This window comes from Heloderma suspectum, chromosome 3 (genome assembly GCF_057233095.1).
Source record: "Heloderma suspectum isolate Gila_16-S chromosome 3, 16-S_ref, whole genome shotgun sequence".
Taxonomy (NCBI): domain Eukaryota; kingdom Metazoa; phylum Chordata; class Lepidosauria; order Squamata; family Helodermatidae; genus Heloderma; species Heloderma suspectum.
This window is the reverse complement of record NC_139460.1, coordinates 200,868,664-200,889,516: the sequence shown is the minus strand read 5'-3', so window position 1 is coordinate 200,889,516 and position 20,853 is coordinate 200,868,664. Positions and strand designations below refer to the sequence as shown.

General features: G+C 41.1%; 1 protein-coding gene across 2 annotated transcripts in view; it reads right to left on the bottom strand.

The window, feature by feature from the left end:
- The window catches only part of RGR (retinal G protein coupled receptor), an 80,036-nt gene that overhangs the window by 6,273 nt on the left and 52,910 nt on the right, over nt 1-20,853 (bottom strand). Inside the window, exons 1-3 of one of the 2 annotated variants that reach the window (XM_084841871.1) lie at nt 9,970-10,116; nt 3,185-3,341; nt 2,225-2,346 (exon numbers count right to left, since the gene is read on the bottom strand). In XM_084841871.1, coding sequence (XP_084697997.1) covers nt 2,225-2,346; nt 3,185-3,341; nt 9,970-10,048 — 358 coding nt within the window. In that variant the 5' untranslated portion in view covers nt 10,049-10,116. Of the gene's footprint in view, nt 1-2,224; nt 2,347-3,184; nt 3,342-9,969; nt 10,117-20,853 lie in introns of those variants that run through there. The other variant, XM_084841872.1, reaches the window with a different exon arrangement.

The following is a 20,853-nucleotide window of genomic DNA, read 5'->3' as shown; positions in this document are numbered from 1 at the left end:
CTTTTCTGCTGTGGCACCCCAGTAGTGGAATGAGCTTCCCAGAGAGATGTGCTTGACACCTACGTTATGCTCTTTCGGGCACCAGGTGAAGACCTTTTTATTTTCCCAGGCAATTTAGTCTTTTAGTTCTGTTGTTTTAAATCTGTTACTGTATTTCAAATCTCTGCACTGCTGCTAGGTTTTATTTGGGGTTGTACTTCTATACTGTAGTTTTAAACTTTTACATTTTATATTGTATTTTATCATGTATTTTGTGGTTTTAATTGTTGTAAACTTTTTGAGAGCTTTGGCTACTGGGCAGTATAGAAAGGAAATAAATAAATATCAAGAATAGCTGAACACAATCAGCAGTTCCAGGAGAGAAAAAACTAATAATGGTATATATCTCTTAGGGAAATAATCTTGGGTTACAAGCTTTCCAAAGTGGCTTTGTTTCAGTGAAAGCACAACTGTCGCTCCTGTTTTTAAACAAACAAAATAAAGCACCCCATTAGTGCCTAACTGGCTGAGGATCCCTTTAAATGTTACCCATATACCCTTGGGAGCCACCTTTTCTGAGAGCAACAGGGTGTTAATTCAGTGGGAAAGACCCACATGGTCTGGTCCCACTGGGTCATTTAAATGCTACCCTAGTGATGTAGGAGCTGTTCATGCTGAAAAGTGGCTCTGAAATGGCTAAGGGACTATTTAAAGAGATCTTCATGTAGCTTTTATTGTACCAAGGAAGAGTCAACAGAAGGGATGGAGATAAGCTTTTGCAGTATACTACATGGATATGTTGAAGACTTACTAATACCAGGCTGAATGTCTTTACAACATTCTCTTGAAAAGAATTTGCTTGGTATATGAAGATCAAACTAGAAGAGAGTTCTGTAATTTTTTTTAAAAAGTATTTTTAGTTGCCACACAACAGTTACAACAGACAAAAAAGAAAGGACAGGGGGAAAAAAATCACATCATGAAGCATATCAATATACAGTAATCTTTAGCATCTTCCTCAATATGGGGAAAAGGGCAAAAAACAAAACAAAAAAACAACAACCCACAAGGAGGGGGAAAAAAGGATTAACTTTTCCATTTCAAATATATACGTTACTATAAGCAGTCCATATATCTAAATATGCATCCATATGACTTTGACAGTTGTAGGAGATAAGCTCAAATGAGAGTTCTGTGACGGGAACTCCTGATATCTTTTTGTTTTACAAATAGCATCTGCAAGGGATTCCAATTTGGATTGGGGCCATGGCATGGGGGTGGGGAGTTTAAGTCTTTGCCCCCCTGCCACAGTTCTACACTTTTTCATCCCAATTATTTCAATGGGAGAGATGTAAGCATGTGCTAAACTCTCCCTTTGAAACAAATGGGACTTAAAAGTGGTAAAGATGGGCCATGGCTCAGAGGAAGACGCATGATTTGCATGCAGAAGGTCCAAGTTCAATCCCCAGCATCTCCAGGTTGGGTTGGGAAACATTTCTGTCTGAAATCCCAGAGAGCTACTGCCAGGCAATGTAGACAAAACTGAGTAAGATGGACCCATGGTTTGACATAAGTAAGGATTTATCCAAAATTCATTTCGGTTTGTTTTTGATCAGGATTTACCCAGTTCATGCCTTCCGGATCAAACATGGACTCAGACGCAATTTATAGTCAAAGTCTGAACATTTCTGAGCTTGCAATGTCATTCATGGGGTGGGGGGACAACCCACATAAAAACTGTGTTCAACAGCATGTGTACAGTTGAAAAATACATATGAAAAATGTGTACTTTTGAAAAATACACACAAATACTCTTTAATCAATGGGAAAAGAATATGTACTTTTCAAAGATGCACACAATGGATGAGTATATTTGGGAAAATATGCACAAAAATATGCATGGATTTGTGTGTGAAAAAAAGCTCACAATCTGATACAGACTTGAGTTGCAACAAGCTTTGAGATGGAAGTTGGAGAAGTTCAGTGAGTTTGAGTTTTGCTGATTTGCACACCCCTAGAAATACGGCATCTTCCTGTCTTATGGATTTGTGCCCCATGATTCCACTTTCCATCATGAATGAGAACACATAGGAAACTTTCTTAAATATTTTGTCATGTTTCTATATAATTTTTTCTGCACTTTCGAACAGATCTCAGTTTTGTACATCAGGGCAAATGTAATGTATTTATAACTAAATTATAATAAAATATTTTCAAAAATTACAAATCAGGTAAGAGTACTTACTAGTGCAGTAATGATGATATCGGTCCCAAGCAACTGCAGCTGCAGAGCTAATGCTAGTCAGTGCTGTTAAAAATCCTTGAAACCCATGAATCTGACAACCATCTGAGCCATAGGGCCAATATCTGAAAAGTGAAATGAAAACAATGGAACTTCAGGGAGGTGGAGAATAGGGGCATTGATCTTGGGCTCAACAATGGTAGGAAGAGAGTGGGCATCAGCATTCATGTAGCGTTAACATTATGTAATGCTTTCTTTTTAGTTTGGAATGATCAGGGAAGTTCATTAAAGCCCCCCCCCCCCCCGCAGCAGACTAGCTTAGGGCAGGCCACATGACATACAACTCTCTCTTCCACCACTTTCCGGCCACCTCCCAGCATCTGCCACCTGAGGCAATTGCTTCACTATGCCTAATCATAGGGCTGGCCATAGTGTCAAGGCTGCTGGCTGCAGTTCACCAGAATAATGTGGATCCTCTAATACTGTGTCTTTTGGGTTAGTATCTGACTCTGTGCTGGGGACTGGAATGGCATTACCCCATCCTCTGAGTCAGTGTCTCATGCACTGGATACTGACATTCCATACTGAAGCCTGCCATAGACAAAGAAATCACCAACTATGGCAGCCTTCCCCAACCTCTAGATGTTTTAGACTTCAGCCCCCATCAGCCCTCGCTAGAATAGCCAATGGTCAGGAATGCTGGGAGTTATAGTCCAAAATATCTGGGGAGGACCAGGTTGGAAACAGCTGAGCTATGGCGTTGGAAGCTTTCACTATATAGATTTTGAATTCTGTATGTCCAAACATTGTAGCATCCAGATGTATGTTACAATATAGGATATGTACAAATACGGATGCATACATCACATCTCTTTTCTGTTAACTTGCTGTTAGCCACCATGAGTGCTCTATTTTAATGGAAAGGCAGGATATAAATTATCTTAAGAAAGAAAGAAAACCTACCTTAAGAAACTAGAGAAAGCTGCAATGAATGCATTGATGCAGATTCCACAGTCAGACAACGCAAGGTTGAAAACCAGAAAGTTACCAGGTGTTCTAAGTTCTCTGATTTTCCAGAAAGAGACAATGGTCAACATATTCAGGGAGAATCCAAGCAATGCTGGAAAAAATACAATTGTTTTATAACATTGCATTTTATTTATTTATTTATTTATTTATTTATTTGATTTGTACCCCACCTTTTGACCAAGAAAATGGCACTCAAGGCAGCTTATAATAATAGAAATTAAATAAAAACTTGATTAAAACAACAACAAAACAACAATGTTAAGACAGGGCTGTATACTTGTGCTCAGTTGAACAGAACTAACTGGAACAGACAAAAAGTATGGTACAATTCCAGATACTAATGTTTGTAAACATTATAAAATCAAAGTCGGCTTTGGCTAATTAGGGCAACAGCTCTGGCAATAGAGAGATGAATGAGGCATCAAATCAAACATGAGGCAAATTGATTAGTAGGAAAATGGTGATTTTGCAAATTTTCTCCCACCTCCCTCATCAAGATAAAAGGGTGAAAAGAAAAATAAAACTGGGGTGAAACTCTGCAGTCTTTGAAACTTCTATAGCTTGAGCACCTCAGGTCTAACTAAGCATGACATGTCCACAGAGGATATTGGTGTACAGGAACCCTCCCAGGTTTTTTTTTTATTATCATCATCATTATTATTATTATTATTATTATTATTTAACCATGGGGAAATTTATTTGGATTAGGTCTTTGGCATTGGGGATAGGTGAGGGTTATGAATTCTCCCCTCCTGTGCTATTTTCCTGATTTAAAACCTCCCAAGCTGGTATTTGTCTTGCAGTAGACAAGATACCTGTAAATTAGCTCTCTTTTCCCCTTGTATGGCAAATAACTTGGGTGGGGGATTTATAATTTGGAAAATAATGGAGGGGAAAGGATTAACTTCTTCACCATGGCCCGATCTAAATTGTGCTCCACCACCACCATTTTTAAATGGGAAAAACAAATAAAATACCTGTGAGAGAACTTATTCATGGATTGCCCAAGTCACATCTAGTTTGGTCCTTTGGTTTCACTTGCATTATTGGGGGGAAAAAAAGACCCTCTTTTGATGTAGCAGTATTTCCCTCTTTTGCATGGGGTATGGTGGTCTTCACTGAGCAACAGTGCACTTGTATTTTCTCTTTAAAAAAAGGCAACTAAGACTTGGGAGACCTGGGTTCTAGTCTCCGCTTGGCCATGAAGCTCATTGGGTGATTTTGGGCCAGTCACTGACTTTCAGCCTAACCTACCTCACAGGGTTGTTGTGAGGATAAAACGGAGAGGAGGATGATCATGTATGCTGCCTTGGGCTCTTGGAGGAAAAGGTGGGATGTAAATGTAGCAATTACATATGAACAAATAAAACAGGTTCTTACAATATATCCAATTTCAGTATTTTAATATTTGTTTTTTTTGTTTGTTTGTTTAAAAACACATTAAACAAACAAGCATGTCTATTATGTGAACATAGACAACCCAGGTTTCTGAGAACCTAAATCTGATTTAACAAAAAAGTCAATGAGGTAGAAGTTGGAGAAAGGAGTATAAAAAATTCTTCAGTGAAATGGCTTAACCAACGTTATGAGTATATTCTCAATGCATATTGATGGATGGCTCCCAACTGGAGAGAGCACATGTATAAATGGGTCAAACCCTTCTGCAATTACTTGCCAGCCATGTTTAGCAGTAGTATAGATGGAGACACTCAGTTGATGTTGAGATGGTAATACCATTAAGCCAGTTAGTAGTTGTAGTATGCCACCATCTGTTTGACCCACCTAGGAGCTCCCTCAGCCTCAGGATTAATCCAACACTTACCTTCAAAAATTAAACCAGCAAGATGGTATAACTGAAGTCTGTGAAAATTAAGTCCTCCATGAAGGTTATCTGCAATTTGTTATGGTCAATTGGATCTCTTCCTCAGGTCCCTCACAAGAATTCTCTATCTGATCAAATTTCAAAAACATTCTATGCAGAATTATTCGAGACAGCCATCATCATAAACCAGGTGAAGTAAAAGGGCCAGTTATATTATGCTTCTGTGGCCCAGATTGAAAATGGATGTTTTTGGCCATAGAGTGAAATTTGATTTAATATCCTCAAGTAAAGGATCCAAGTTAGTGGTGATGATGGTTGACAGACCAGCTGTTATTAAGTAAAATACTTAATAACACTAAAATTCAGCTGGAATGGCTACCTTTGTGGAAGAGGTTCTGTCTCCTTACAGCTGATAAGCATGATTACTGATGTGTTCCAATTTATTAAAAAACATGATCAAGGGAAGCATTTATTTATTAGTTCTAACAGTTTCAGAACTGAGGAAAATGGATTAGACCAAGTCCAATACCATCAACCTATAATTGCATTTATAATTGCAATTGTAATTATTATTAAATAATAATAATAATTCCCTTCCTTGAATATTCACTCTAGTTATGTCTAAATTTCATCTGATTTTCACAGCTAAACATTGGAGCACCAAACTAATCATTAACTGAGAAAAAGTTAACTGAGATATTTGGCTAAGAGAAAATATTTAGGTGATCTTCACTTCACAGTCAACTTTGAACACACATGCTTATGGGTTAGTTTTAGCTAATTACTCCCAGGTAAGTATGCACAGAATTGCAGCCCTAGGAAGCTAACGAAGAAGTTATATTGATGTAATATATTTCAAAACAAAACAAAACTAATTAATTCAGTCAAATGTTTTGTCTGTATTTAACAGTATCATGACTTTAGATTTTTTCCATAAAGCTGAAAATGATAATAAATAAATAAATACAACTAAAAGTAGCCTAATTTGAACAAGGCCATCTTAATTTGATCCAGGCCATATTATTTAGACCACCTCATCTGTTCTAGGTAGATCAATATGACCATAATATTTCTTCTTGTAATGCCCATCATTGTTGACAAAGTGTTAAGAGTCTACATCTTTAAGAAAAATGGGTCTATAGCAATTACATTAGCCATCTTCTCATATAATGTTCCTGCATACAGTGAATGGATGGAGGAGGAAACAGAATCATGCCCGCTGGTCTCACCCTGACCTCCATGCATCCACTGGCCCCACCATGCATTCAAGGTGAGATCAAGCCCTATGTATGTACAACTGTACTCAGGACTGAGAACCCTGTACAATCATGGATCACTGTATGTGGGATATTTTATCAGAAGAGTTCTGCTCCACTGACTCCTTCCTGGGTTGTAAGAAAACAGAAATACTAGCTTTAGTAATAATGTCTTGGGAGAATAAAAGCTTCTTCTAAGGTGAAAAGTAAAATGGGACCTAATATACCCTTAAAAGTCCTGGTCTTGGTGCTTTCCATGTTGATACAGATTGAAAGGCACAGAAAATTTCATCAGCTTTTCATGAGATAGAAACGCAATCTGAACTTCATTTACAGCTGGTAGATTAATATCCTGAAATTTATTAGGATCAGGAGTATTATCTTTCATATATAAGTCTTCGTAAAAATGGTTGAATTCCTTTAGAATGGATTCCAAACATTCTTTTAGAAGAGTTTACGCAGGCGACTACATTTCTATTTCTTTGTTTCTATCGGCAAAAGGCCATTTTCCCCAGACTCCCAGGAGGACTGTGGAGTTTAAGAAAGGAGACCCTCAGATTCTTATGAGTATAACACGTTTATGTCATTACTTTCAGTAACTGGTTTCAAGTAATGGAATTAAAATCGCGCAGATAGTTTTGGGTTACACTACAGCAATTCTAAATCCACAGGGTACCTATCTTGCTGTTTCATTTTACAGCAAGAAAAAGATATAACTATCTGTCAAGGATGAGCTTTCAAAAAGACTGACAACATATTACAAGAGAAGACCAATGAAAGGTTAACCTCTGTAAAGACCGAATTTTGTGTTTAACCCTTCAAATTTTCATCTTACAACAAAAATGGCCAAACTTCCAATTATTTTCTTGAATATTCTCAGGAACAAAATGTATGAACTGGTTGATGGTTCATGTGAACTGAAATGGTGAAAAGCCAAATGTGATGTTACACAGGATACTTTAGATTAAAGCTCTAACTGCCAGTAATGAAGCCCTAGGAGAGGCATTTCAACCTTTTAGAATGGGGAAAACACTGCATGAATGCTGGGAAAGGGGCTGGGGCTGGGGTAGGGGGATCTATGTGGGCCTGATTTGGCCCACAGGCCTGAGGTTTTCCATCGCTGATTATCCCTGATTATCTACTGGCATAGATAATGACAGTATTAAAGATTATCTGACCAGTCTGCACATCACTACAACATATCTTCTTTCTGCATCACCAGATATATTCAGCACTTCAAAATGAATGTTTTTATGGACCAAATCTATGCTACTCTGGCTTGAGAGGAAACTCCTAACTTATTTTTTCCCAAGTCTATGATATAAATGCAGGTTTCTTATACTGGGATTGAGTTGAAGGAAGGGCCACAGAGCATGTATGCTGCACAAATATAATTCCAGGTGGAGGTTTAGTGACTGGCTAGTGACCTTCATGGCTATGCAGGGCTGGGAACTTGGTTTTCCTTTTCTAAAGCCACTTTTCTGTATACTGCATATTTCATATGTTCATCTCAATCCCATCCATTTTCAATGGAATTTACTTCCAAGTAAAGGACTGCAGCTGTTGCAGTCTGATCCTACACAAGTTTACTCAGAGGCAAGCCGCACTCAATTCACAGAAATGTACACGGTATTGCAGCTTTAGAATGATCTTAGAGCAGCCATCCCCAACCAGATGCCTTTCAGATAGGAGGGGCTGCAATTTCCATTATTCCCAGTCAGTTGGTGGCTGAGAATGATGGGAGATGCAGTCTAACATATTTGGGTGGCACCAGATTGGGGAAAGCTTCCTTAGAATCATTCCAACTACACTGGATTTAGATCAGCAGAGATGTGCTAATGCAAGAGGAAGCGAAGGAAGTGATTTTGATAGATCCCACATGCCCTCCTGAAAATCTGCTCTGGATTGAGATCAGCATGAGAGGCAGCATGGGGGACTGCAGGGGAAACAAATTGTCTCCCCCTCATTTCTCCAGTGGGAAGCCTCCACTGGATCTCAATCTGTTTCATGAGCAGAAGGAGCCCTTCTGTTCATGGAATGGCCATTCTGGATCCAACCCTATGCTCATTGCTGATGGACTATTATAACCTGGCACATGGTGCATCCAAAGTAAAACACTTTAATGTCCCATTGATTTAAAGCAGAGAGTCAGTGCATGTGGTTTTCAGCAATATTACACATGTCTACTCAAAGGTAAGTCTCCTTGTTTTCACTGGGGCTTACTCCTAGGAAATTGTGCATAGGATTGCAGCCAAACTTCCTCCCATGGAAGTCAATTCAACTTTGAAGGGATTATGCACTACATTTATTGCAAGATTTTAATGGTGGACAAAAGACATACATTGCTCTTTTTCATAGATAGGACAATCCTGAAAAACAACAAAAACAACAGCTTCACTATGATTACATTTATCAGTCTGCATCCCCATTTCCTCCCTGAACCTAGCCAAATAATCAAACCATTCTCCTTGATCATTAAAATGAAACGAAAATATATAAACAGGAATAGCATCCACGTTTGGCTTGGCACAAATCATCATAAAATGTCACATGCATAAAACCATCACACATCGAGCACAATCCAGCTGACGTTAAGCACTTTGAATTGATTTCAGTGGGATGGATGGATGTTTTTTAGGCACTGAATTTCTAGTTCAATGGGAAATAAAAGTGTGTTTAAAACTTTGACCAGGTTGTGCCCCATTTTTCAGTTCTCATTAAAAAAAAAACTGAGGAAATTATCTGTTTTTATGAACAACAATGGACGATACGGTAAAAAAAATGAAAGCTGCTACGAAGTTCACAGGTTTCTGAGAAAGGCCAGAAGAATAAAAACAAATTAATAAATACAGAAGAAAAGATGATAATACAGGACAGGACTCATGGGGCATCTGCTAATTTATTACTAACACAACTGTTTCTGAAGCTGGGACATTCAGCTGTTTTATGACCATTGTGAATGCATTTGCAAAGTGTACTAGAATTCTTACAATAATCACTATTGGTGGAGAATTTGAGGATTTGTAAAATTATGTGAAAAATGGGTAGGGGAAGTCCATTTAGCTGGACTTTTCAGAATGGTTTTCTTTTGTAAGTGAAACATGCTTAAAATCAAGTGAAGATGTATTCCCTGTTTTGGACACTTGCTTATGACTGCCCATACCTGAGGCATTCTGTTATATAAAACTACAAATGATTTTCAATAAAATGGGCAAAACTGAAAAGCTACAAGACTTACTCATAGAGTAAATAGTACGATCTATGAACTAGCTGTATAAACCTTGCCTCCTAATGCAAAATCACTTTTCAAGTCCATATGGAAGAAACATAACAAAGATCTTTATTCCCCGAATTCATTGAACAGCAAACTTATCTTGTACTCCTCAATAGCCTAGTTACATAACATGTAACTACCAAGCAACCTCTGCCCTGTTCTATAAAGGCATAATGAACAATGGTGTAGTCATAGTAACAACATTTACCCCGAAGCCTATACTGGTCTATTGAAAATGTTGTGTGGGGTGTTTTTTTTTAGTTTGTCAGATGCTTCATCTTCTTTTTTGCTTGAGTGAAGAAACAAAACAGCAAGGAGAAGCTCTGATCAGATTTTTCCTGTCCCACTACACCCCATCCCAGCTTACCTTCAGCCATCATCACTGTGCCAAAACCAAATACTTCAAGTTCAGAGAAACCTTCTGGGAGAGGGTGAGATGTTGCCATCTTTGTAGCAGTAAGGCTAGACTAAGCAAAGCTCTGCCTCATCAGGAGACTAGCCAATTCTCTGTGACAGACTCTCTCTCAAGCCCAAGGCAGCTCCCTTCTTAAGGGGCCAGTTCATGCATGGACACTGACCGAAAATTATGAGAAAGTAGCTCTGAGTGCAGCCTCTCTCCAAATTCCCTTAATAAAGCAAATGACAGCAGCCATCCACCATAAGTTCTACAAACTGTCCGATTCATGAAAGAAAGAAGAATGCTTTTATCGTCCTTACAACAGGTACTTTGTGAATATGGAAACTTATGCTTACATGGTTTTAGCGTGACCATTTTTCCAGAAAAGGATTTCTCTCATTTGTACACAATGCACATTTCATATGACTGTCCAGATAGGCATTTTGTTCCAAAACAAACCTCAGCAAATAAAAAACTGGGGTGGCCATGTGTCCTTCTTTATAGAGGGCAGTCCTCTATGTGTAGCATCTTCTGTTTGAAAGGTTGTCCAGTCTTAGTCCAGTCTAAGCTTGTCCAGTTAAAGCTCAAGAACCCTAAGAAGGAAGAACTGGGCCTTAAAAATTGCCCATCAAGAGTCAGCACCTGGACAGCAGACTGAACAAGCACACAGATCACCTGTTCACAGCCTTCGCCATTATGGGGAGACACACTGTATTTCTATTAAAAAAATAAACACACACACACACACACACAGAGCATGTGAAAATATTACGCAAATCTGTGGCCCTTTTGTCCTTTTTTGGAGGATGCATTTCTTCTGTTTTGGCCACCCTAAGAACTAGACCAGGATCCAAAGACGACATAACCAGTGGGGTGTCTCCATGAGTGATTTAGTCCAAGTTGGCTGCGTTTGGAGGTTGTTAGGGATATATGAAGTCATAACCATACAGCAGCCATCCTGGAGCTTATCTCAGAAAAAAATGGATTTCCTGAGACTGCTTAAAGTCTGATTCTTTTCCTTAAGTCAGGTTCTCTGCAGTATAGTTGCTGTGTGCCCCAACCCCCGCATTGACCTTGGGCATGCTAGCCCTGCCTAGGGGTGTGCCTTTCACCATGACTCCAGTCAAGGGGTGTTTCCTGTGTGTTTCCCGTCCCTGCACAAACCAATTAGTGTCTACGCAGAAGTAACTCCCATTGTGGTCAATAAGACTTGTCCCCTGAATGGGCACACCACAGATCCCCCTCAACTGAAATAACACATTTTATAGCACTAATTCCCTAAAGGCTGTAAAGCACTTTCCCCAAGCAGCGATTCTTCCCGGTTTGGTTTATTGCCTTTGGAAGTAACTAATTCAGATCTTCGTTCCTGTGCAGCATCAGGTTAGAAAAGGAGTTGGTTCCCCCCACTTTGTTTCCCCTCCCTGCCTTTCCCAGCACAAACACATGTGTGTCTACTCAGAAGTAACTCCTGTTGTGGTGAATGAGGCTTGTTCCCAAAATGCACACTGAGATTCCCATGAATCGAAATAACGCATTTAGGGAGCCTTGATGTCAAAGCTTCGAAGCTTCAATTGATCGAAGCAGGGCAGTGAGAGCACTGTGCTCTGGAAAGGATTGTATATTTAAGGAAGTAAGGGGTGGGGAGAGAGAAGGAGTCTGCCCTGTATTTCCCAACACAAACCAATTATTGTCTACTCAGAAGTAACTCCTATTGTGGTCAATGAGGCTTGTCCCTAGAATGTGGGGAAGCTTCTCTTATTCTCAAAGGAGAAAAGGGGGAGAGCCTGGAGGGGAGGAGCCTCTCTTATTGGTTGAGCAGCCCCTGCCAGTCAGATGACATTCACTCCCCCCCCCCCGAAGTATGTTCTGTGAAGCGACTTTCACTGGTGGGATACACTCACTCATGGAACCTTGCGTGGAGCAAAGCTGGCTCCTTGAAAAATCCGGGTAAGCTACAATTGCCTTCTCCTTCCATTGTCGTTTCTTCAGTTCCTCATGCTGAAGAAAGCTTTGGATTTGTATTTTATTAAACAGTCCTCCCCAACAGTCCACCACATGGTAAACTGCTTTTGAAGCTCAGCTGAGTTTCGAAAGCTGCATGTAATGTGACATGGGGACCTGTTGCTCAAAGGGGAAATGGCCGAATACCCAGGCCTCTAGGTATGCTTAAAGCAGGGGTGCAGAACCTCTTTCAGCCCAAGGGCCAGATTCAATTTTGGAGAAGCTCTCAGGGCCACATTCCAGTGGTGGGTGGGGCCAGTGGCAAAATGGCGTGGGGCCAAAATCCCAGCACATTTTAGCTTAACACTCTTACTGCCCATGACTCAGCCTAAGCATTTCAACCTTTTTGGCTGGGGGAAAAACTACCCAATGGCCAGGAAACCACCAAATGAGCAGTGGTGGTGGGGCCAGGGGTAGGGCCAGGGGAAGGTGACGCAGTCTTCTGGGGAAACCTGGAGGGCCAGATTGGGATCTCCTGACGGCCAGACTTGGCTCCTGTGCCTCAGGTTCTCCACCCCTGGCTTGAGGTATTTCTCTGGCTCTTAGCCTAGTTTTGTACATATTGCGGGAAGTCATATGGAACATTTTGGGCAGCCTTCCCCAGCCTAGTGTCCTCCAACTGCAGGCTGGGGAAGATAGGAGTTGAAGTTCAACATATCTGGAGGGCACCTGTCAGGGTGGACACTGAGCCCATAGAATCCCAGAGTAGTTCTGATGCTGAGGAAGAGCAGTCGCTCCTTCGGGAGAGGAGCGTGCTCCTTTTTTCCCAGGACCAACAGCTGACGGAGATTCCTCCCACCCACATGCCTAGTTTAGAAAGCAGTCCAGGGAGTGACTCAGCACAGATAGCAGACTGGGGGGGATGCACGGCGCAGATGCAGAGAGCGGCGCCAAATAGTTCGTGCTCAAAGAATGGTTGCGCCCAGAGAATCCAAGGGAAAAGGGGAGGGATTCTCCCTAGTCCTTATATTCAGGGGTCTGCCAGTAACTGCCTTTCAAACGGGGACCAACTGTTCCAACTTAGGGCATAGGGATGCTGCTGCTCAGATCTAGTTGCTACCTGTAGAGTTGTAAGTTGTAAAAGAAGAATAAAGCTTTGAAAAGAATCCCTTTGTCTGCATCTGGACTTGGCTACTAAATTAGACTGAGAGAGCCCTCTAAGGAGCCCTTGACGGCACCAAATTGCGGAAGGCTGATTTAGGGTGTTTGCCTACCTTGGAAGCAATCCAGAGGACATAAGACATTCTTAAATCCCACTGGAAGCAATGGGACTTAAATATTTCCCTGCATGCTTTAGGCAGCCCCATTGAACTCAGTGGGATTTACTTTCCAGTCAGCATACACAAGATCAAGGGAGATCCTTATCTGGAAATGATGCTAGGATGCAGTCTTTTTAGGATTGCTAGGCTACAATCTGGAGAACCGTTCTGTCTGTCTTACAAACATTCAGCTGTGAAAGAAGATGTGGCCATAGCTCCTGTCCCGCTGCTCCTCCCTGGTCCTCATTGTCCACACCCCGTCCCCCTGCTGAAGCAGACAGGATTCTTCTGTTGTCCCTGTGGAAGTGTGGCTTATAAGATCATGGGAAAAGTGAGAGAGGCAGAAAGAACCCTGGTTGCATCCTCTCTCCCACCTTCACATGGAGACTCATTTATTCATTTCCTTACATGGAACTGCTGCGCAATTAAACAAAAAAGGGAGGGCCATCAAAGGCCAGATAAAGTTGGAATCCAGCCCCCAAACAACCAGTTCATCATACCTGCCCTAGACTGAAAGTCAAATCAATTCTCAAACTGAACAGCTATTTGAAAAAGATCATAGTTGGAGGGTTCTTAGTTAATTCGATATGTATGTAACTACACAGATTGCTGCCTCTTTCTGTTAATAGTACAAATAGTCTTTTCTGGGCTTCTTTGCACAATTGTGTATGCTAGGAAAACAACCATTGATTAAGCCTCTGATTCATTCACAACTTTTTCCTTAGATTTGCTTACATGTTAAAGGAGTGAATTGAAAATTGAAAAGAGTTTTAAGAGAGAGAAGAAACCCTAGCAAGACTGGGGACTCTTGTCTTACCCTGTTCATGTTGAGATACATGATCATATAAAATAGACAATAGAGCTGTTATCACTGACAGATGACTTCCACAGTTTTGTAAAGAAACAGAGGAATATGCAAAAATCACACCACCTTATTTCAGGTATGAAAGCCTAGTTAAAACAACTTCAGAAACCTGCTTGCATAAGCAAAGTTATATAACTTGTATAAGACAGGTGCTTGCATAAGCAAAGTTATATAACTGTATAAGACAGGTGGGCAACTTTTTTGGGTGTGTGTGAGTCCAGGCATTCACCTGCTGGATCCCCACCCCACGCGCTCCACTGCTGCCATGCTCAGATTCGTCTGGCAGGATTTGTTCTTGACAAATCCACGTTGGCTTCGAGTAATCACTGCATTGTTTTCAAGGTGCTTACAGATGGATTGCTTTATAATCTGCTCCAGAATTTTGGTATGACCAAAAAACACTGTAAAGCTAGACTTGTACAAAAAAGCAAACTGTAATGCTAGAAGTATAATAGAACTGTTATAGAAACTGAGTCAAGGATGGAATGATAAAAGCTGTTGTTTGCAGTTGCAGTTAGTGGAATGGCTGTAGTTGCTGATAAGATCTCCGGATCATATCTTATTTCAGTACTTCATCAAAACCAAGTTGAATCAGCTAAATTTTTCATATTGGGCAGCTGAAAATAACCCTCTGGCCTCCTATGTGTCTCTTCCAAACAACTGATGTAAATCATCCAAAGGATTCCCTCAAGGGGTTTATTGTTCCCCAAAAGGTTCAATGTAAAAATCAATTCACAACCATCTGGAACGGCATCCCAGAAACACTGTCTAGCTTCCCAGATGGTTGTGAACTGATTTTTACGCTGAAGCTTTTGGGGGAGCAATAAACCCCTTGGGGGAATTCTACAGATTATTTTTATCAGTGGTTTGGCAGAGACACACAAAAAGGCCTGTGGGTTGGCTATTGCTTTTGTTTAACATTAATGCTCAGTCCCGCTTTTTAATATCTACATGAATCAACTGAGTTAGATCATCCAGAGAATTGGAATAATAATAGTAATAGTAGTAATAATAATAATAATTACAATAATAATAATTTAATTATATTTATGTCCAACTCAACGACTGAACAACAACAACAACAATGAATCGCCTACATTAATAAAAAGGTATAAGCGATGTACAAAACAGTACAGTATAAGATTGTAATTAAATACTCTGTATTATTACTGTATAATTACCCTCCTGGAAATGCTTGTGGGAAAAACTATGTTTTCAGTAGGCACCGAAAAGTCAGAAGAATTGATGCCTGTCTAATCTGTAGTGGTTGGGAATTCCAGAGAGTGGGTGCTGTGATGCTACAGGCCCTATTCTGAGCCATCACGGACTGGACTGCTGAAATCTTGGGAACCACCAGGAGGGTATCTCCTGCTGAGTACAGCAACCAAACAGGCAGGTTGTTGTAAGAACAACAACAATGAAGTAGCAATTGTGTCCAATTACCAGTTTTGTCCTCTGCAACATTACTGGTGTAACATAAGATTATAACAAAAAGAGACTGGTATCCACAGCATGTCTTAGGAGAAGATTAAATGGCATTTAACAGGAAGACAGATGTTAGCATCTCAAAAGTCTAATATCATGACTTGAACTTCAAGAAAGGAGTCTAAGATCCATTTTAAAATATGATATTATTCCTTCTTGTTGGCAGCTATAGTTGGTCTTCTTAGAGAACTAGGCTAGGAGTGTGAGCTTGGTTCAAATATAATCTGAGCTATGAAATCACTAATAGGATTCTTAAGCAATCCACTGCCTCTCAGCTTCACCCTCCCAACTACAATATAGAAATAATAATACTGCCCTTCCTTACAGGGTTGTTTTAAGTCAAGGTTGTTTTAAGTGCAATCTGCAGGCTGTAGGCCAAATCTAGCCCACAGGAGTTTCCCATCTGGCCTACCAGTTCCTGTGAAAGGCCCTACCTGCTCTATCAGGACTGGGGTTCCCCTTCTCAGTGCTAGGGAAAGGCTGTCTAATACTAGTTACTATACAACAGCAGCAACTCCAGTATGTCTGGCAACATTTACAATCAGTATTGGGGAAAAGGGAAGAACGAAAGGAGTAAGCTGGCATTTTGTGTCTTTCCATATGCATTAATATGTACATGCCCTATGGCAGCCTTCCTCATCTTGGTGCTCTCCAGAAGTTTGAACTCCCAGCATTCCTGATCATTGGCCAAAACAGGAAGTTTTGAAGTCCAAAACATCTGACGTTGGGGAAGGCTATGCATACTTACCTCGCACTAAACCCCATTGAACATAGTGGGACTTACTTCTGAGTAAACATCCATAGGACTCCACTGTAACTCTCTACCACTTCCATTTTCTCACTCCTCTGTCCAAGAGCTCCTCATACAACAATCATTTTAAATTATGGAGCTGATTTTTCTAATGGAGCTTCTTTCAACCTGGAGGACACCAGGTTGGGGGAGGCTGGACATGGTAAAGTGCAGCCCACTTCCCATTCAGATATATATCTTCTAGAGACCAAAGGAAGGGCTTGACTTGAAACCTCATGGACTCAGGTGTGCAGTGTCTTAGCAACATTTTAAAATCCACCTCGACCTCTTCCACAAAAGCTAAACAGATACCCCTCAAAATAGGACTTGTCCATGGTAAATAGAGATGGTTAAAGTGCACATTATTTCCCTTTGAAATGGTTTCCGACTCAATTTTTATTCTGAAACTGCGTAATCAAATAGAGAGAATCTTCCAGTTGCTATATGCTATACCAGCTTACCTTCTGCCAGCAGGACAGTGCCAATGACAAACACCTCTAATTCAGTGAAGCCTTCGGGAACGGGATATGCAGAAGTAACCATATGTGCAATAAAACTGCCCCCTATTTTGGGCTCCCCACTGCAGCCAGCACACTCCCTTATCACTTCTTTTCACTGAATTTTCCTCCTCTCTTCCAGTAGCCTAAGACCATGACCTTCTTAAAGGACCAAACCATGCACAGACACATAAATGTACTTACATAAAAGCTTTGGGTCTTTAATCCCAACAAAGCAATCCCTACAAGAATGCCATGAATGAATCCCCATTCCCTGCTCCCCATGCCCCACAACTGCAAATCGTATTTGTGAATTACGGCAAAAGGAAAGCATTCACTGAATTTACAACAAGGCCTTTGTAGAGACAAGATTAAGACTGCAGCCCACTTAATTCTGCAACGCTGGGAAAGAATTAAGGAAGGCTGTTATGGCTGGGAGGGAAAGTAATATGTAATTGGGGAGTGACCTGAAAAAACAAATACACATTATTAAATGTCTAATTAGGGAAAATGGGTACACCAAAAGGAATTTTTGGTGTACACATTTCTTTATTATATGAAAGAAATCAACAGGACATTTTCCCAACAGTTGTTGTGCAACTATTTTTCTCCTTCGCTGGCCCTATTTTGTAATTTGTTTCTAATAATTTTGTAGATAAGCAAACCAAAGTTACATATCTGAGCTGCTTAATGAGGTGAAGTAGGCCAAAAGGGCCAATCAACTTTGCAAGCTGGTGCCCAGTTAAGTAGTCCCAGTGGAGGCTGGGGGCTCTGATTTAGGTGGGGCTGTAAACCTATTCTGGGTTTCAGTCAGAACCAGTCAGAACTCCAAAGGAGCTATCCAAGGTGCTGAACATTGTCCCCAAAATAGGCTCAGCACCTCAGATAGCTCCTTTAGAGTTCTGGCTGGTTCTGAATGAAACCCAGAATGGATTCACAGCCCCACTGAAATCAGCGCCATCAGCCTCCACTGAGTAGTCCCACTCAAAGCTGATTCACAGGGTACATTTTGAACTCAGGTCCAATGACTTGGGATGTTATGATACATGCTTAGCGTTGCTGCCACTGAATGCAGCTGCCATGTGCCACGTTTCCCTCATGTCATGACATCACAGTGTGCTTTATTTTCCATGCTCCCACTATTGGCAGCCAATGATGTAGCATAGTGGAAGGGGAATGTGGAATGCCATGACTTCAGGATATGGGAAAACAGTGTCGTAGTGGTGCCAGGGCTTGTGGGATCAAAGCACAAGGGCCCTTTGATTGGCAGGGACACTGATGTTACCTGTCATCCCCTTCAGACTTCCCTGTTCCCTCTGAATGTAGCTGCAATTCTCACAGTAGCTGTGGGGTGGGGATGGATTTCCCCAGCAACAGTATATAGTTGTGATCTATCTCTGTTGTAACACAAAGTATTTTGGAGTAGCTTGGTCTGGAATGGGCAATTTAGACCCATTAGCTTCACATGAGGCTTGCTCCTGGTGATGAAAACAGCTAGAAATGGTTTGTTGATATGGGACAACAGATCTGCCTATATTTTTGGACTCTTCTTGTTGGCATAGCTATGGGAACTGCCATGATGACCACCTGCACTTCAAAATTTACTACTGAGCCACTGCAAGAAAGTTGTAGTACTATTACAGAGGGGAGCAAGGGAAGTAGACAAGCCGCCACCAGTTTCCTGTAGCATCTAGTTTGATCCTGAGGCACAAACACAGCCTGCATTTAAGCTGTGATGGATACATGCAGTCTTGTCCATTGTGACTGCACGTGACCATTTACAGGCTGGGGCTTCTCCATCACGAAAATAGATGCAGAATCAGGAGAGGACCAAGTCCACGCTTCTGGGCTTATCACAGGAAGGGCTGTGGCTCAATCATTTAGCATAGGTGCTCTTACTGGGCTTGTGCCCCTCAGGTCCTTTCAAATCCCATGATCAGGTTCGAATCCTAGCGGGCAGGGAAAGGAGAGGATCCACGGCTAAAACATTTAGAGGAAGGGCCACAGCTCAATGACAGAATGCATGCTTTGTGCTTTGCTGGCATAAGATCAGCGTTTACTGCTTTGTTGCTGCTGCATTGTTTAATTGATTGGCTTTACTGCATTTTATTATAATTTTACTTTGTGAACTGCTTTGGGATCTTTTTTTAAGAAAGAAAAGCGGTATATTAAATTTTCTGAAATAATAAATATTAAGATCATGAGTTGATTACATGGAATCTCCATTTAAAAGCATCTCACATAGCTAGCTGAACCATTGGTTCAACTCTAAGGTAGCCTCACATGTTTATGCGCTTCAGAGGAAAGATGGGGAGCTGAGCGCCATATCTCCTCAGTAACTAGAATGCGAAGAAGAGTGGCTCCCACTTTCCTCCATCAACTTTTCCAGTTTCTTTTTAATAGTTTGCCATGTGTCCAGATGACAGAGCAACCCATGTTCAGGAGAGAACAACCTCAAAACGTGTGTTCTTAGTTTCCTCAGAAGTTCAGAAGCTAATCTCTAGACTCTGAAGTATTTTATTGACTTCGTTAAAGGCGATTTGCTCTTCCACATCATCATGGCAGGTTGAGTGTCATATTCTAAGTATTTGAAAACTTAACAAAATCTGAAATTGAAGGAATGGCATATTAAATTATGGAATTTAGCAGTCTTAGGTAAAGTAACCTGGGGTGGGGGGATCTCCATGACAACAGAAGGAGAAGTGAATGGAGGAGTACCCAGATTTTTCAAGGAATCAGCTTTGGTCTATGCAGGGAGCCATGAACGCGTGCACTGCACCTTTGTAATTCGCTTGATAGGAACATAGGTCTGGGTGGGATGGGGGTATTGGAATGGAATGTCATCAGATTGGCAGGGGCTGCTCAACCAATAAGAGAGGCTCCCCACCTCCAGATTCTACCCCCTTTCTCCTTCCCTCTTAAACTGTCATTTAGGGGACTTACACCAGTCAGCTTTTACCCCTGTAAACACTTGATTGTGGCTCCAACCAGCCCCCTTTCTAATCTGATGCTGCAAAGGATCGAAGCTGTGCATTAGTGACTTCCTAACCGCAATAAACCAAACATTAAAGAAATGCAGCTTCGAGATAGTGCTTCACAGCCTTTAGGGGAGTTACTTAGTGCTTTAAAATATGCTATTTCAATTTATGGGGATCTCGGTAACTGCAGGAGTGCGCATGTAGGGGACAAGCCCCATTGACCACAATGGGAGTTACTTCTGAGTAGACACTAATAGGTTTGTGCTGAGAAACACAGGGACAGAAAACACCCCTTGACTGGGGTCACGGTGAAAGGCACACCCCTGGGCAGAACCAGCATACCCAAAGTAAATGCAAGGGTTGGGGCACACAACAACTATAGTGCAGAGAACCCCACTTAAGGAAAAGAATCGGACTTAAAGTAGTCTCAGGAAATCCGTTTTTTCCGCAGAAAGCTCTGGGATGGCTGTGGGATGGCTACGACATCATGTACCCCAAGAAACCTCCAAAAGGAGTCAGGTAGCAGCAAATCAACTGTGGAGACAATCCCCTGATGTCTCTGGCTTAGTTACAATATATGTATTATTTATATATTTGAAACTGACTGAAAATGGAATGCCAGGCAGACATGATAATTGGTAATACTTTCCCTTTATTACTGTATTATGATCTTTCCTTTCCTGTCCTGTCCTGTCCTGTGTTTGGTCATAGGTTGCATGGCCTTTTTATAACAAATACAGTCTTGAAAAATAAATCCTATAGACAGGGCCTTTGTCCATTGTTTGCATTCACACTAAAAAGGGGCTTCTGGCTTGATTTCTTTCTACTGCACATCCAAGCAGAAACATAGATCTGGACACTGTACCCTATTCAATGCTATCCACTTACAGACCATTACAATGGGATTTCTATGAGCCTGCCCTGTAAAACCTTTTTCAGTGTCTCTGCTGTGGATATTTAAAAGGCCTTTTATAACCTT